The 17326-nt window shown below is 45.0% G+C and overlaps 1 protein-coding gene across 1 annotated transcript in view; it reads left to right on the top strand.

The window, feature by feature from the left end:
• Nucleotides 1-17326, top strand: part of SPECC1 (sperm antigen with calponin homology and coiled-coil domains 1) — a 171009-nt gene that overhangs the window by 147631 nt on the left and 6052 nt on the right. The window contains 2 exon segments of the mRNA XM_033184294.1: nucleotides 5277-5393; nucleotides 14337-14396. Of these exon segments, the coding sequence (XP_033040185.1) occupies nucleotides 5277-5393; nucleotides 14337-14396 (177 nt within the window).

The following is a 17326-nucleotide window of genomic DNA, read 5'->3' as shown; positions in this document are numbered from 1 at the left end:
CGTTCTTGGTTGTGGGAGATGGTGGCATTGTTGAGCTTTCGGATCCGTCTGACCTCTCAAATGCTTCTGAAGATTTTGCAGATGAAGAAAAATGCTGTTTTGTATCAGCAATGACAGAAGATGTTAAGTGTGTATAAAATGTTCTCATGATTTGGGAAAAGAAAGATTTAGCAAGTGTTAAAGTGAATTTGGGAAGGGAGGGAGGGAGGGTGAGAAGGATAACCTGGCCCGTTTGGACGCACAAGTTCCTTGGGGTAGTAGCATTCACCAGTGCAGAGAGCAATGCCATCCACCGCAGAGCCGGTTCCTGGTGGGCCTGACCTGGGCTCAGAAAATGGGGTTCTAGTTTCTTTAACTGACAAGAAGGAATCAAAGTTTTAGCGCTCACTCGTCTAGAATCTGCCCTCTCCCACCCTCAGCCTTTCTTTTCACTCTTGTCGAAGACGGATTGAGCAAGCTGCAGGGCCTCTTTCAGCAGGGTCTGCTTTCAACGCTGCCAACAGTGCTGACATCCATGCCGCGGCCATCCTGCCTGGTGTCCTCTCCTTTGCTCACCCTTCTCCAATGGCAGTGTCCACAGCAAATGGGACATGTGCTTCAGAGGCAAATGGATCTGGTGTTCTGGCCCTGACTCTGGCACTAGAAATCTTTCTTTTTGCTCTGGCTTTCTTATCTGTAAAATGAGTATAATACTAGTCACTGTGCATGGCTGTAAATGAGAAAATGCACAGTGACAGGCCCATTACAGGCACTCAGCAAATGCCACTGCCCTTCCCAGCCCACCATTTTTTTGAGCTTCATATTTAAGGGACTCCTACCTTTTGTGTGTGTGTGTGTGTGTGTGTGTCAGGGTTTTGTTCTCTTGTGCAGGCGGGAGTGCAATGGCATGATCTTGGCTCACTGCAAGCTCCACATCCTGGGCTCAAACAATCTTCCTGCTTCAGCCTCTCAAGTAGCTGGGACTACAGGCATGTGCCACCACACCCAGCTAATTTTTGTATTTTTAGTAGAGATGGGATTTCGCCATGTTGGCCAGTCTGGTCTCAAACTCCTGAGCTCAAGCGATCTGCCTGCCTTGGCCTCCCAAAGTGCTGGGTTTACAGCGTGAGCCACCATGCCCAGCCAAGGGACTCATGCTTAAAGGACTTTGGTCTTACTCATTGAGCATTTGGTTTTCTATTGAAAATGTGGCCTTTCTGTTGGAAACAATCTTGTATCCGTCATCATTGCTCTTGGGAAAGAACACTTCCAGGCAGGGCAAGCGCTTGCCTTGTGTACATGGTTGCCTTGAGATCAGCATAATGTAAACATCAAAATGGTTTCTGGATATAAAGCCTGGCTTTCTGTCCTCCAAGTCAGCACTGCAAGAGATGGGTCTGGAGATAGGGTCTCTGGCAGCCTGTGCATGGTAGAGGAAGGAAGGGAGAGCTCAGTACTGGCAGGGGCCACAGTGCTCTCTGCCTTTCCCAAGAGGAAAGCAGAAACCAGACCCTCTGAAAGAGGCCCTCCTTGTTTTCATCTTCCCAGGGTTGGACGTACATAGCATCTGGTTTGAATGATTTCAGTGAACTAGATGGGGCACCCCCCATCACCACTTCCTGGTTTTTGTTCCTTCTGCTTTTTCTTTTTTGAGGTGGAGTCTCTGTCACCCCAGCTAGAGTGCAGTGGCACGATCTCAGCTGACTGCAACCTCCACCTCCCAGGTTCAAGCAATTCTGCTTCAGCTTCCTGAATAGCTGGGATTACAGGTGCCCACCACCACACCCAGCTAATTTTGTATTTTTAGTAGAGATGGGGTTTCACTAAATTGGCCAGGCTGGTCTCAAACTCCTGACCTCAGGTGATCCCCCCACCTTATCCTCCCTAACCTACAAACCTCTTCAGAAAGTGTAAAATCAAAGCATTCCCCATTTCTAAAGCAGTGTCCAGCTCCCATCAGGTAGCTGTTGAACCCAAAGAGACTTTGAAGCCAAAAGTCCACACACGGGATCAGCTTCCCAGTGGCCCCAGAAGTTACAAGATGGGGCCCTCCCAATAAAAGGCATCCTCAGGCTTTTACATAATGCTGATGTGCTTAGGGACTGCTGAAAGTTGGTTGTGCTTGAGTCATGAAAGCCAAGATGAAGAGACGTTATTAAGGTTGTGTGTTGCTTTCAGCCAGATACTCCTCGCTGGGGAAATGTAACTGCAAAGCAGACTCCAGAACACACTGTCTTCCTGAAAGCTGGTGCTTTTGGGGGACATTCTGGGGCCCATCAGGGTCATCCTGGACACTGACTGAAACTGAGAAGAGGTTTGCTGGGAAGACAGAGACAGATTACTTATATCTGTGTCATTCAGGTGTATCCGTGTCATTCAGGTATCGGTGTCATTCAGGTAAACCCAACATGTGACATGTGACACCATCTCTTTTGACCTCAGTTTCAAATGAGATATTTCACCAACCTTATTGCTAAGGGTCAGGCTAGCTTGAAATAACCCTCAAAAATCTAGATAAAAAGCTAAATGAGATTATAGACTTTTTTTTTTTTTTTTTTTTTTGCCTAAGATTATTTGCTTCCAGAACCCTAGGGAAACTTCACGGGAAACATGGTACCATATTTTAGTATACATCTCCACCTATGCATGTTCTCCAGAACCTCTTTACACACACTTTGAGGAGAATTCCATCAAACGTCCTTCTCTTATTCTATCTTAATGTCATGCCTTATTCCTCTTCACCCTGCGTCTCCTTTTCAGCTACAAATTGATTCTGACAGAAACACCCTAAATGACCTTCCCAGGGCAGTCAGAGAGTTAACTTGTTGTAGGGCTTCATTTGGCCATCTGGGCAGAGGGAAGGAACAGTGGTCGGTGTCCACCCTGTGGGAGGGAGCCAGCACCCACCACAGCTTTCCAAGTTTGCTGGCTTCGCATTTCCCAGGACAGGGCATGAAGAGGAAGAGCTCCTCAGTGACTGTGGGAAGACTGCAGGAAGGAACCCTAGACTTGCCCAATTCTTCTTGTCCCAAAACCCAACACAGACCTAAAACTCAGCCAAGCCCAAGCTATGCCCCGCTTCTGCAGTCTGTTGCAAGGCCCCTGCTTAAACAACCTGAGCTCCCAGCTTTAGCAGGCTTGGGAACCTGATGCTTCATTTGGGACAAATTTTGTGGATCCAGGGAAGAAAACCTTGTTGGGGTGAGCAGGTGGGTGACAGGACTGAGGATCTAAGAGGTGGGGATGTACTGGAGTCCCCAGCTGGCCTAGGGGACCTGCACAGGAGTCTTCAGAAGCAACCGTCGCCATGGGCAGGGACTTAGAATTGAATTTTTTTGTTTGTTTTTTGGAGACAGAGCGTTACCTAGGCTGGAGTGCAGTGGTGCAGTCTCAGCTCACTGCAACCTCCACTTCCCAGGTTCAAGGCATTCGCCTGCCCCAGCCTCCCAAGTAGCTGGGATTACAAGTGCCCGCCACCACCCCTGGCTTATTTTTATATTTTTAGTAGAGACAGGGTTTAACCGGCTTGGCTAAGCTGGTTTCAAACTCTTGACCTCAGGTGATCCACTTGCCTCGGCCTTCCAAAGTGTTGAGAATACAAGTGTGAGCCATCATGCCTGGCTAGAGTTGAATTTTAGTTTCCTTATCACTGTGCACCAAGCAGCTGCTGGGAGCTGCACCCATCCTGAAGGAGGAGCTTCTTTCTTCCCGTGCAGTCTCATGCTCCCTGCTTGTTTGGCATGCTGACAGGGGGCTGCTGAGCAGGAAGGATTTCCTTTTCCCCCTGAGAAGCCTCCTAAATGATGGGGAGAAGAGTGTGGTAGGAAGAGCAATCCAGAGACAGCCTTGTAGGTCTTTAAGACCTTCTCATCTTGGTCTGCTTGTTGTGAATTGGGATTATACAGAGATGGTGATGGTGGTAGTGATGGTAGTGATGATGGTGGTGGGGATGATGGTAATGATTATGAAGGTAGTGATGATGGTGGTGGGGATGATGGTAATGGTTATGAAGGTAGTGATGATGGTAATGGTTATGAAGGTAGTGATGATGGTGGTGGGGATGATGGTAATGGTTATGAAGGTAGTGATGACGGTAATGATTATGAAGGTAGTGATGGTGGTGGGGATGATGGTAATGGTTATGAAGGTAGTGATGATGGTAATGGTTATGAAGGTAGTGATGATGGTGGTGGGGATGATGGTAATGGTTATGAAGGTAGTGATGATGGTGGTGGGGATGATGGTAATGGTTATGAAGGTAGTGATGATGGTAGTGATGATGGGAATGGTTATGAAGGTAGTGATGATGGTGGTGGGGATGATGGTAATGGTTATGAAGGTAGTGATGATGGTGGTGGGGATGACGGTAATGATTATGAAGGTAGTGATGATGGTGGTGGGGATGATGGTAATGGTTATGAAGGTAGTGATGATGGTGGTGGGGATGATGGTAATGGTTATGAAGGTAGTGATGATGGTAGTGATGATGGGAATGGTTATGAAGGTAGTGATGATGATGGTAGTGATGATGGGAATGGTTATGAAGGTAGTGAGGATGGTGGTGGGGATGATGGTAATCGTTATGAAGGTAGTGATGATGATAGTGGCGATGATGATGATGGTGATAGTGATTCTTCCTTGACCAAATGAGTCTGGGAAATGCCAGCATGTACAAAACTAATCAGGCGGGTTAATTTGAGAATAAGATATCTTTGAGCCTTTGATGCTGAGGGATGGACGGAAATCCTCTAGTGTTTTGAGCACTGAAGGCTTTTCCTCAGTGCTATCCTGTGAATGGAGTTGGGCAACACCAGGCCATTCCTGGTACCAAAACGAAATGTACTCTGAGCAAATTTGGGAAGTTTATTCTTTTTTTTTTTTTTTTGAGACGGAGTCTTGCTCTTTCGCCCGGGTTGGAGTGCAGTGGCTGGATCTCAGCTCACTGCAAGCTCCGCCTCCCGGGTTTACGCCATTCTCCTGCCTCCGCCTCCGGAGTAGCTGGGACTACAGGCGCCCGCCACCTCACCCGGCTAGTTTTTTGTATTTTTAGTAGAGACGGGGTTTCACCGTGTTAGCCAGGATGGTCTCGATCTCCTGACCTCGTGATCCGCCCATCTCGGCCTCCCAAAGTGCTGGGATTACAGGCTTGAGCCACCGCGCCCGGCCGGGAAGTTTATTCTTATGTTGCCTTACTGAAAAATCCAAAGGTAGATTCTCATCTTATCCCAGTCTCCCTCATCTGTGATACTGTACAGTTTGCAATAGTATTTGTTTATTACTACTTTTCTCTCCTGCAGAACATTGACATCACCAATTTCAGCAGCAGCTGGAGCGATGGCCTGGCCTTCTGTGCTCTGCTCCACACCTACCTGCCTGCCCACATCCCCTACCAGGAGCTGAACAGTCAGGAGAAAGTAAGTCATGGCCCTGTCACCTTGGTTATCCTCTAGGAAATGCAGGGGGATTCCTAATTGAGAAACCCCACTGTGGGAGGGGCTAACAGGCCTGAAGTAGAAGTTGGGGTATTGATACCAGGTATAGATAACTCGTGAATGTGTGACTGCACCGTGGAATCCCATCCTCAGCAAATCTTCCTCAGCTTCCCTTCTGAGGAATCTCACCTTCATGGTTTCAAGACCTTGGCCAGCATTTTTCAAAGTCTATTCCAAAGAACCAGCAAGCACCAACAAAAAGAATTCCCTGCTCAGATAAGTCTGGGACACTGTATATTGCATCACATTTTCAGAGAGCATGGTGCCTGTTAACACATTAAAGACTTCAAGAAGTCCTACATTAAGAAATCTGTGTGACTGTTTAACCCAACATAGATCAGATCCACATAACCTGTTTACTTATATTTCTTTATTTTACTACAATCACCATAACAAGGGTTGGCAAATTTTCCCTGTTAAGGGCCATATAATAGACTCAGTGGGTCAGTTGGTCTCAGTCACAACTATCCAACTCTACCATCGGGCTAAAGAGGCCATTGATCACTTTGTAAATGAATGGGCATGGCTGTGTGCCAACAGAACTTTATTTACAAAAACAGGCTATGAGCCAGATTTGGCCCATGGTCAGCAGTTTGCCAACCCCTGACCTAGAACCTCCTACAAAATGTACCACAGAGAATACTTTGGAAAATGCTGTGCTGGGTCCTGCTGTTGGTCACTCAAGAATTTCTTGTCAAGCATTGGGCACTGTCGTAAGAAAACAATAAACAGTAGAGATGTTCTGTGCTCTCATGAGCTAGACAGACAATAAGCAAGCGAGTAGATTTATAACAATTAAAATTATGAATGACCAAGGATAAGTGGTCAAAGAGCCCGGAGAGAAACTCAGTGCTGTGAGACTGAGTGACAGGGATCGCATTTAGACCAGGGAGACTGCAGCAGTGATGTCAAAACTGGCGTCGGGGCTGGGCACAGTGGCTCACGCCTGTAATCCCAGTACTTTGGAAGCCCGAAGCAGGTGGACACCTGAGTTCAGGAGTTTGAGAGCAGCCTGTGCAACATGATGAAACCCCGTCTCTACTAAAAATACGAAAATTAGCTGGGCGTGGTGGTGCGCACCTGTAATCCCAGCTACTTGGGAGGCCGAGGCAGGAGAATTGATTGAACCCGGGAGGCGGAGGTTGCAGTGAGCCAAGATTGCACCACTGCACTTCAGCCTGGGCAACAGAGCAAGACTCCATCTCAGAAAAAAAAAAGGAAAAAGGAAAAAAAGAAACTGGCATTGGAAGGTAGAGGAGGCAGCAGCAGCTGCTGGGGAACACCTTGGTGTTGTCCAGGCCGTGGAAGAAGGCTGGTTGGCTGGATGTGGTTAGTGGGGCCAGAGAGGCTGTGCTGACCCAGGGAAGCCGAGGGGCAGACCCTGTAGCTGGGCTGATCCAGGGAGTCCGAGGGGTAGAGGTCACAGAGCTTCCCCACAGCTCTGGTTTGGCCTCACCCACTAACCCCTAGGGTGGTAGCAATGCAGATGGAAAGACCTAGAAAGATTCAAAATATGTCTCAGACAGAATCAACTGGACTTAGTGACAGATTGGTTGTAGGGGAGGAGGAGAGGAAGGAGTCAAAGATGATGCCCTGGTGTCTAGTTTGAAAGGGCCATTTTCTGAGATGGGGAGGGCATAGACATGTTTAAAAGCTCTGTTTCGATTATCCCACATCAGGATTTAAATAAAGTACAAAGAAGGGTCATAGCAATGACAATAACTGAGCAAAGTAATTTAGTTTTTTAAGGTGTTAGAATTCTTCAGAGAAGCAAAACCAAAAGAGAGAGAGAGAGAGAAAGAGACAGAGTGTGCGTGTGTGTGTGTGTGTGTGTGTGTGTGTGTGTGTGTGTGTGCGTGTGTGTGTGTGAGTGTGTGTGGAGGTGGGGGTGTGGAGGGGTGGGGGCCAGGGAGAGAGATATATTCTAAGGAACTAGCTCGAGATTATAGAAGCTAGCAAATCCAACATCTGCAGGGTAAGCCAGCAGGCTGGAGACTCAGGGAAGAGCTAATACTGCAGTCCCAATGTGAAGGCCATTTGCTGGTGGGATTCCCTCTTCTTGGGTGAGGGTAGCCTTTTCTATTAAGGCCTTCGCCTGATTAGATGAGGCCCACCCACTCTAAGTGGGGTCATTTACTTTGCCCAAAGTCTGTTGTCAGGCCATGCATGGAGGCGCAGACTTGTAATCCCAGCACTTTGGGAGGCCAAGACAGGAGGATCACTTGAACCCAGGAGTTTAAGACCAGCCTAGGCAACATAGGGAGACCCCCATTTCTACAAAAAAAATTTTTTTTTAACTAGCTGGGCTTGGTGGCACACATCTGAGGTCCCAGCTACTCAGGAAGCTGAGGTGGGAGAATCACTTGATGCTGGGAGTTTGAGGCTGTAGCAAAGCTGTGATTGCACCACTGCTGTCCAGCCTGGGTGACAGAGACCCTGTCTGAAACAAACAAAAAAGCTTCACAGAAACATCTAGAATAATATTTGGCCAAATATCTGGGTACCATGCCCATCCAAGTTGACACATACAATTAACCATCACAGAATGTATTAACATCTTTAAATTACTTTTCTGTGGGGTGCTTCATTTGTGAAGCAGGCTGGACAGGATTATTAAACATTCTGGGGGGAAGTTGTTTAAATCATGTGAAGTCTGAGATACTGTGAAATACGCAGGTGGTGATGGCAGGCAGGCAATTGCGCAGCAAATCCAGAGCTGGATGGGAGAGCAGAGCTGGAAACAGATCTGGGGGTCGTCCATGAAGAGATCCATGCTGTCTAATGCAGGTTCCTGAGATGATGGGAATGTTCTGTATCTGCACTGCCCACAGGGCAACCACCAACCATACCTGCTCTTGAGCACTTGAAATGTGGCAGATGTGACTGAAGACCAAATTTTCAATTTCAATTTTAATTTAAGTAGCTACATCATCAGTAGTTACCATGTTGGACAGCATGGGCACAAATGGAATTTAAAGTCGTCAGACTGGAGGAGAGCACCCAGTTCTTTGGTCTTAGGGAAGCATAGAGAGGGAGAACCGAGGAACACACCTGGGAACCCCAGTGTTTGTCGTGGAGGTAGAGGAGGAGGACACAGCAAAGGGGACCGGGAAGGAGCAGCCAGAGAGGCGGCCTGAGTTGGGGCCACAGGCTGCAGCGGCCTCACGGGTCACAGGTGTGATCTCTGCATTCATTCCCTCCCTGCCCTCTTGATGGCTTAGTCTCTGCTTTTCTGATATGCCGTTTGGAGATAAGTGAGGAAATAGTGGGCATGAAAGCACTGAAAAGAGTCAGAAGGCCTTCCTAACACTGCTGGGTGAAGCCCACACACGCACACATCCGTGTCCTCCTGGCAGTGTGTGGGCGTCACTCCCTGCAGTCATCCACACAGACTGGCTGCTTTGTCCTGGAATCAGCATGGCTCTGTTGGAAAATCATGGACCTAATAGTGTTTGCTCTCAGGCTCCAAACTGTGAGCCTTGCCTCCTGGGCCAGAGCCCCTGTGTCTGGTGCTAGTCTCTGCGATTCTGAGGGCAGAGGCTCCTCCAGCAGCTGCCCAGACCTCCCGCAGCTGTGGCAGCATGCAGTGGGGGCAGGCTGAGGCCATGGCATAGGCCCCTGTTCCCTACGTGCAGAGTTGAATTTCTTCCCCAGACCGATCTCCCAACCACCAGGGAGTGTGGAAGGCAGCATGTGGAAGACTGTGGGTCTGTGATGAGAGTCCAGGTCGGCCCTGGATGTCTGGTATTTTTCATTTTAGGATCTATTTGGCCTCACAGTAATCTTGCGTTGGGTTGTGTCCCAGAGCCTAGGATTTTATTTGCTAATTACAGCCCATTTGCCACTCCCTGAAGGAACAACCAGCCTCCTGTTTCCTAAATTCCCCATCCTGGCCACACTCTGGAGGAGCCACAGTGGCTGCAGTGACATTTCGCCACTTCTTGGTGTGTGGCTTGCCCTGGGGGATGCTGGCATTCTTTTTGGTGAGAGAGGCCATATCTATCACAGTTACAGGTGTGGGTTTTCAAAATAACGTATCCCAACGAGCAAACCCATACAGTATAAAACTGAGCACACGGGAGGAATCTTACTAGTGCAGAGTGGGGAAAGAGCAGGGAAGATTTTCTAAAAGTGTGTTAGAAGCTGGATTTCACAGGAAGCAAGTGGATATGAATGCAGCACACACCTTGCATCATCAGGATGAGAGGCACATCTGTCCAGCCTCAGCTTGGAGCCGTGTTCCCCTGTGTGCTGAGTGCCAGGGCATTTTTTTTTTAATTATTATTATTATTATTTTTTTTTTTTTTTGAGGCAGAGTCTCGCTCTGTCGCCCGGACTGGAGTGCAGTGGCCAGATCTCAGCTCACTGCAAGCTCCGCCTCCCGGGTTTACGCCATTCTCCTGCCTCAGCCTCCCGAGTAGCTGGGACTACAGGCGCCGGCCACCTCGCCCGGCTAGTTTTTGTATTTTTAGTAGAGACGGGGTTTCACCGTGTTAGCCGGGATGGTCTCGATCTCCTGACCTCGTGATCCGCCCGTCTCGGCCTCCCAAAGTGCTGGGATTACAGGCTTGAGCCACCGCACCCGGCCTAAATTATTATTTACACATTCATCAGAAAGGGCACCAAGAGAGAAGCCTTTCGTGTTTGTAAACTCTATTAAAATCAAAATCTAAAAAGTATATGATAGAGTTGTTGATAGCCCAGAATGTATAGAAATTATGAGTTTCCCCACCTGGATGGAAGCAATTAAACTGTGTCTGTTTGACGTTGGTATTAAGTAGGGAATTTTTGATAAAAACTAACAAGCTTGTCTTCTATGATAGTAAAGAGGTATATGATCACAGGGTGTGATATACAGTCCGTGGAAGATTTTGTCATTTTGTTGTTGCTGTTTTTGAGACAATCTTACTCTGTCGCCCAGGCTGGAGTGCAGTGGTGCCATCTCAGCTCACTGCAACCTCCGCCTCCCAGGTTCAAGCGATTCTCCTGCCTCAACCTCTCAAGTAACTGGGACTACAGGCACATGCCACTACACCTGGCTAGTTTTTATATTTTTAGTAGAGATGAGGTTTTCATCATGTTGGTCAGGCTGGTCTCAAACTCCTGACCTCAGGTGATCCACCCGCTTCAGCCTCCCAATAGTTCTGGGATTATAGTTGTGAATCACTGTGCACAGCTGTTTTTGTTTCTATTGTTTTCAGTAAAAGGATAGGGCATTCACTTGTCCGCCTATGCAACTCTCTGCTTAGTCCAGACAGACTCAGGTAGTGGACTGGAGCGTGCTTATGTCAGTGTCTGAAATGAATGAAGTGTGACCCCGAGAAGGGGAACTCTAGGATCGGCGTCCATTCTCCCGTTGGTTTTGAGTGTGAGGCCCAACAAGCACAGCCCCTCAAGTCTTGCCGGTGACAAGAGTTTCGCCACAGGTTGGGTGCTTAGGCTGTCCTAGAACTGGAAGGTCCCAGGCCTGCACCATCCTCTCCCGACCAGGGCAGACTGAAGCAGTGATGGCATCACCCTGCCCGGCCCCTGTGGGCTGAGCCGCATCTGAAGCTTACAGTCCATGGGGGAAGTGAGGCCCTTCGGAGCTGCTGCTTGTCTGTGGCTTCTGCCTCCCAGGGCCTCTGCACAGTGATGGTGACAGTGATCATATGAAAGAGCACTAGGATAATAACACTTGGTCACAGATGTTCTGCTGCTGCAAAAATGAATAAAAGTCACTGTTGTGAATAAAAAACCACCCCCTCTCTGTATTCCATGTCACCCTGTGTACTATTTCAGGGTATTTTGAGACAGTTTTTCATCAAGGGATCCCCCACAGCAGGCTTTGGAGTAACTGGGATTACAGGAGCGTGCCACCATGCCCAGCTCCCCCTGTGTTTTCACAACAGATATTGAACACAGAAGAAACAGCATGCAGCACCCTGTGAAAACACAAGCGGTGCCAGGCGTGGTGGCACACACCTGTAATCCCAGCTACTCTGGAGCCTGAGGCCAGGGATCCCTTGAACCCAGAATTTTGAGGCTACGATAGTGAGCCCATCTAAAAGAAAAAGAAAAAGAAAACATAAGTGGTTTCGTTAGAATCAAGCTAGAAAGTTTTTGCATAAAACCTTGAGTTTAGAAATGCCTTCTCGTTAGACCTTACTAGTAATCAATGAATACAAATTAAAATAATAAAATATTTTCAGCCTGACACATTTGGCAGAGACAGTACAGGAAAATGGCCACTTATAGACTATTGCTGGAACCAAAAATTGGGGTAATGCTCTAGAAAGCAATGTTTGGCATTACATATTAAAAGCCATAAAATATTTGACTTCTGGAACAATGGTGGCCTAAACACTGGCTAAAAACCCCCCACCTCTTCAAAAACTAAGCAAAAGAGCTTTGAAGTAAAGACAAAGGCTTCAATAGCACCAAAATAGGAGATTGCTGCCAGTAATTTGGGCTAAATGGAAGGAAGCCAGGAGTGCACAGCTCCTGTCTCAACAAAACAGAGTAGCGTTAGGGAAACAAGTGTGTATTTTCCAGCGCATGCCCGCTCCTTTCCTTTAATTTCAAGGAACGGGCATGGCAGCTTGGGCAGGATCACCACAGATCAGCAGGTTTCCACGGCATGGGCCACAGACTGGAAGAAAATGTGGTGGCCACATCTTTCTGTTTTTCGGTGACCTGGTGCCTAGTGTTTGCTTCAGTGTCAGGGAAAACCTGTCGCTTCAGACTTTAGATGTTCAAGCAAGGGCAGAGAGTGAGAGCTGTGGGGAAAATGGAAAAGCATATAAAATGATGTATGAAATCTAAAATATATAATTATGTATAAAATCTAAACGTATAAAATTTAAAAATTTGGCCAGGTGCAGTGGCCCACGTCTGTAATCCCAGCAGTTTGAAAGGCCTGGACAGGAGGATCATCTGAGGTCAGGAGTTCAAAACCAGCTTGGCCAATATGGTGAAACCCAGTCTCTACTAAAAATACAAAAACAAAACAAAAAAAAATTAGCCAGGTGTGTTGTTGCATGTCTATAATCTCAGCTACTGAGGTGACTGAGAAACAAGAATCACTTGAACCTGGGAGGCAGAGATTGCAGTGAGCTGAGCTCGAGTCACTACACTCCAGCCTGGGTGACAGGGCAAGATTCCATCTCAAAGAAATTCCACTGAGGAACATAAAACTGAGTATGTAAAGAAACATTTATCTCTCAATTATACTTAATATAACAATTTAATTAAATTTTAATATAATCCTAATAATTTTGAAATGAATTTTGGAATGGGAGAAGCATGATCAAACGATTCTTAAGTTCATCTAGATGAACACACATCAGAGAATAGCTAGGAAGAGTCCACAAAAGAAGCCACACACTAGGGCTGAATGATTGTGGAGCACCACCATTAACGTTCTAAGGGGAAATTATTTTCCCTGTCTAGCCAGCCCGTTAACTGAATGTGATGGTAGAAAAGGGAAATTTTCATACATCCAGAAAATATGTCTCCCCATATTCTTTCTTAAGAAGAAAACCTGGGCAATAGAATGGGAGTAAAATCCAAAAATCAGTGAGGTTCTGGAGGGCTTGGAGCTGAAGGGTTTCATAGAATGATGAGATGATTAAGAGCTCGAGGCTGTGATAAAGGAGATGAGAAGCTGTGCGAGGAGGCCAGGGTCCAACTATGATGCAGGCCTTCTGTGTCAGAACAGAATGGCAGCAGCCATGAGGAGAATGTTAGGACTTAAAAGCAACAGTCAGAATGGGCAAGAGGCCAGATGAGAAGGAGGCATGAAGTTCTCCTCCCAGTAGGGAAAAACCCCAAACAAGCAGAAATTGTAGGAAGAAACCAAACTTTTGAAGAAAGGCAGGGTCCAAATCTGGAGCACACTAAAATGTGGGGTGATTTTGGACGACTGGTAGAGTAACAGAGGAACTCCTTTGAATGATGCTTTGAGTGGCGAAGGTCACGATGGTGGAACTGTAGAGGACACGTGCCCAGAACTGACTTCTGTGATGCTGCTTGTGGTTTTCAGCTTCCGGAATCATTCTAGTCAGAGAGCACAAAGGACTTAAATGTGCTTCCAGAAAAGGAAGCAAATATTCTCAGCTGTGGCAGTTTACAACTTGACCAGGTAGAGGGAAGAAAGGGGAATTTACTCCTGACATACAAAGTAGAGTCAGGAAGTGTCCACACCCAATGGGACAAAAAATAGAAATTCACGGATATTATTTAAGGTCACAAACATAGCTAATATTAATACGGGCACGAAAATTAGCTATGTGTCTACAGTGTAAGGAGGAGGCAGATGCATGGTGCCTGAGTCCTCATTTGTCCTGGAGGAATTCAGTAGAAAATGCCTTCATTTTAGAAATCAAGTAGTAGTCGTGTAAGCATATTACAGAGATATGGAAATAATCCATAACTAAACAGAAATTGAAAGGTAGATCTCTGAAGGACCAGGATTGAAGGACCAGGTTTTCATTTTATTTAAATACAATCTATATATACTACAATATATGCATTTATTACCTTGATAATTTTTTTGTTATAGCATCATGATTAAGCAACTTTGTTATGCAACAGAATGTGTATGCCATAAATCTTGCAAAGTGCAAATTACTTAAATCTTGACAAAGCTAAACAAAAATTTATCTTTGATAGGTGTCAATCAGTAATGTTAGTTTTGGTGCAGTTGCAACCTGTTTTTTTTTTTTTTTTTTTCTTAAACTGAGACCATATTTTGTATACTTGACTTACTATTCTTTGTTTTATAATAGTGAATAATCTATATGGTAATATCAGTTGATGTTCTTTCCTGGCAAAAGCTATATATTTTAAATTACTGATTCCAGTCTCCTTGTCTTTTTAACCTAGAAGAGGAATCTTTTGTTGGCATTTGAAGCAGCTGAAAGTGTAGGCATCAAACCCAGCCTGGTAAGTATCCTATTTTGTATCCTTGTGATACTTTAATTGTATGAGAAATAACTTTATGCCATCTGATAAACGATTTCTTGTAGAACATTGACATCTGTTTGCCAAAAGTCTGTTGCTCTCAATACCTGATATAGAGTTATCCAGCTGATATAATCACATATGAACATACGATTTAGAGATTTTCAAGTCTAAGAGATTTTCAGTCACATAAGGTTTCATATGGACCAATTTCAGTTCTGGAAACACAGTGGACTGAATTATTATTAGAGCCCTCTTGTTCAGAGCACCTAGAGATCTGAATAAAATGCTATTTTAAAAAATATCAACACATAGCTAAGCTCTCAGGAAAGAATGGGAAGTACCCAGATGCCAGAAATGTAAAACAAAGCAGAAACCAGGCACAACTGAGCCTACAAAACTCGGCAGGGCCTGGTGGGGGACGGTGGGCCAAGCCAACACCAAGTCTGCATAAAGCAAGGCTCACAACATGCTGCTCTTCTTAGTGAAAGCAGAAATCTCTAAAACTCCACCAGCCAGCCCAACGAGGTGATAAAGAAACTGGTCTCCACCTGGGATTTTGTGCACGCGGAGAGAGGAAAAGAAGAGAGAGAAAAGAGAGACAGTCTCTTGCAAGGAAAGGAAACAGGACCAGATGATGTTTAGAGTCCAAATTTATAATATCTGTGCTGCATGAAGCCCTTGGTATACTCTTGGATGCAGGAAGTCCCTGGGCTGATACTACAGTGGCTACTAAAAAGTGACAAAACACTTGAGAAAATGATCTACTTGAGCTAGTCAGCAGATATAGCAAACAAAAGGATTATCTACCAGAACTTCAGATGATAAATAATAAGAGACTACAAAAAGACTATTTAAATGTATGGAAGAGATAAAAGGAGGAATAGAAACCACAAGGAAGGAAGGATTCTATTTAAAAAAGAGATTTGTAAAAAGAATCAAATAACACTTCTAGAAATGAAAATTTGGAATTAAGACCACAATATGTGTTGCCACTCATTAGATACAGCAGAAGAGAGAAATACTAAATTGGAAAATAAATATGGGGAAATCACCCAAAATATAAAAGAGACATTAAAAAATATAAAATATAATGGTAAGGTTGAATTAGTACATGTTCAGCTTCAAGAAATGGAGAACCCAACCAGCAGTTACTTAAACCATAAAAATGTTAATTTTCTTAACAACAGTAGTTTTAGGACTGGTTCACCACTCAGTACTGTAATCAAAGCCCCAGAGTGTCTCCTATCCATGCTCACCATCTTTAATCTGTTGCTTTTGTCCCCATGTTTGTTTCTTTGTGGTTGAAGGTAGCTGCCAAACTTCAGACATCACTTCCACCTATAGGACAGGAAGAAGGGAAAGAGATAAAGCAAGTGCCTTCTATCTTTCCCTTTAAAGTATGAAAGTAAAAGGCTCCCTGGGTTTCTCCAGCTCATTGGCAGTTCTCTGTTACATGGTCCCCAGCTGCAAGGGCATTTGAGGAAGTGAGTGTATATGAATAGTTTTCAGTTTCTTTAGTGGGAAACCTGCAAGGGAGAGAGCTTGGGAATGACTGTTGGGCTATCTAAATAATAGTGTCTGTCTCAGAGTTTAAGAGACATGGACCAAAAAAATAAGGCGATGGCCATGTCCCATGCCCAGAGGGAATTCCAGATGAAAAGGATAGAAAGAATGGAATGGAGATGGTATTTGAAGATACGATGCCTGAAAATTTTCCAGAATGATGAAAAGATAATGAAAGAGTCCACAGATTCTTTAGTCATCTCAAGCAGGATGAATAAAACAAAATATCCATCCAGACACATTATAATGAGACTACAGAAAAAGCAAAGACAGATAATCTATTAAAAATTTCTGCTAACCAGTAATGAAAATACAACCTAGTAGGAAATTATCAAAGGCTAGAATAGAAAATTCGTAGAAGAAGATCACGAATGATCAATGAGGATTTTTAAAGATGTTCAATCTCATTAGGGATCGGGAAAATCTAAGCTGAAATAAAAATGAGATACAATTCCGGCTGGGTGCAGTGGCTCACCCCTATAATCCCAGCACTTTGGGAGGCCGAGGTGGGTGGATCACCTGAGGTCAGGAGTTCGAGACCAGCCTGGCCAGCATTGCAAAACCCTGTATCTACTAAAAATACAAAAAATTAGCTAGGCATGATGGCGGGTGCCTGTAATCCCAGCTACTTGGGAGACTGAGGTGGGAGAATCGCTTGAAACCAGGAGACGGAGGTTTTAGTGAGCCAAGATTGCAGCATTGCACTCCAGCCTGGGCAACAAGAGCAAAACTCCATCTCAAAAATAAAAAAAAAAAAAAGATACAATTCTAACCCTCAAAGCACGTGGGGAATCTGAGAAATGAAAAAGTGAATGTACATCTATTGTGAAATCTCATCACCATGAGCAGTGCTGTGCCAGTATAATTTTGAAACAGCATGGACAGTTTTTTGGAAAAATACAAGTATATGTCTTCAAATATTAAATGGAAATATTCCTACAAAACTTACTCAAAAAGAAATAAAACTTTAACCATTAAAGAAGTTGAATTTGTGCTTTAAAATGTAGTCACACACACAAAGAAAAAATATCCCCATCAGCCCAGATTTTGCTAAATTTTTAAGACACAGATATTCCTATTGTGTATTTACAAGTCCAGGAAATTTAAAAAGGAATGAGGAAACTTACACATCTGACCAGGGTGGAATAGCAGGGATCTCCCTTCAGAAACAACAAAACTAACAAGTACCAACAGAGAGATCAGGTAAGGAAAAAGATACAGTGAGACCTTGTTGGAAGATTGTATTTTACACAGAATACATTTTTCTTTGTAGTGTTGTAATTAGTATTTACTTCTTTTTAAATTTAATGTTTTTCTTAATTTTCGTCTAATGCGCTTTAGCAGTT

Source organism: Trachypithecus francoisi, unplaced genomic scaffold, assembly GCF_009764315.1.
Source record: "Trachypithecus francoisi isolate TF-2019V2 unplaced genomic scaffold, Tfra_2.0 Lachesis_group20, whole genome shotgun sequence".
Classification (NCBI taxonomy): Eukaryota; Metazoa; Chordata; class Mammalia; order Primates; family Cercopithecidae; genus Trachypithecus; species Trachypithecus francoisi.
Note: the sequence above shows the minus strand (reverse complement) of the source record. Positions and strands in the feature narration are given on the sequence as shown.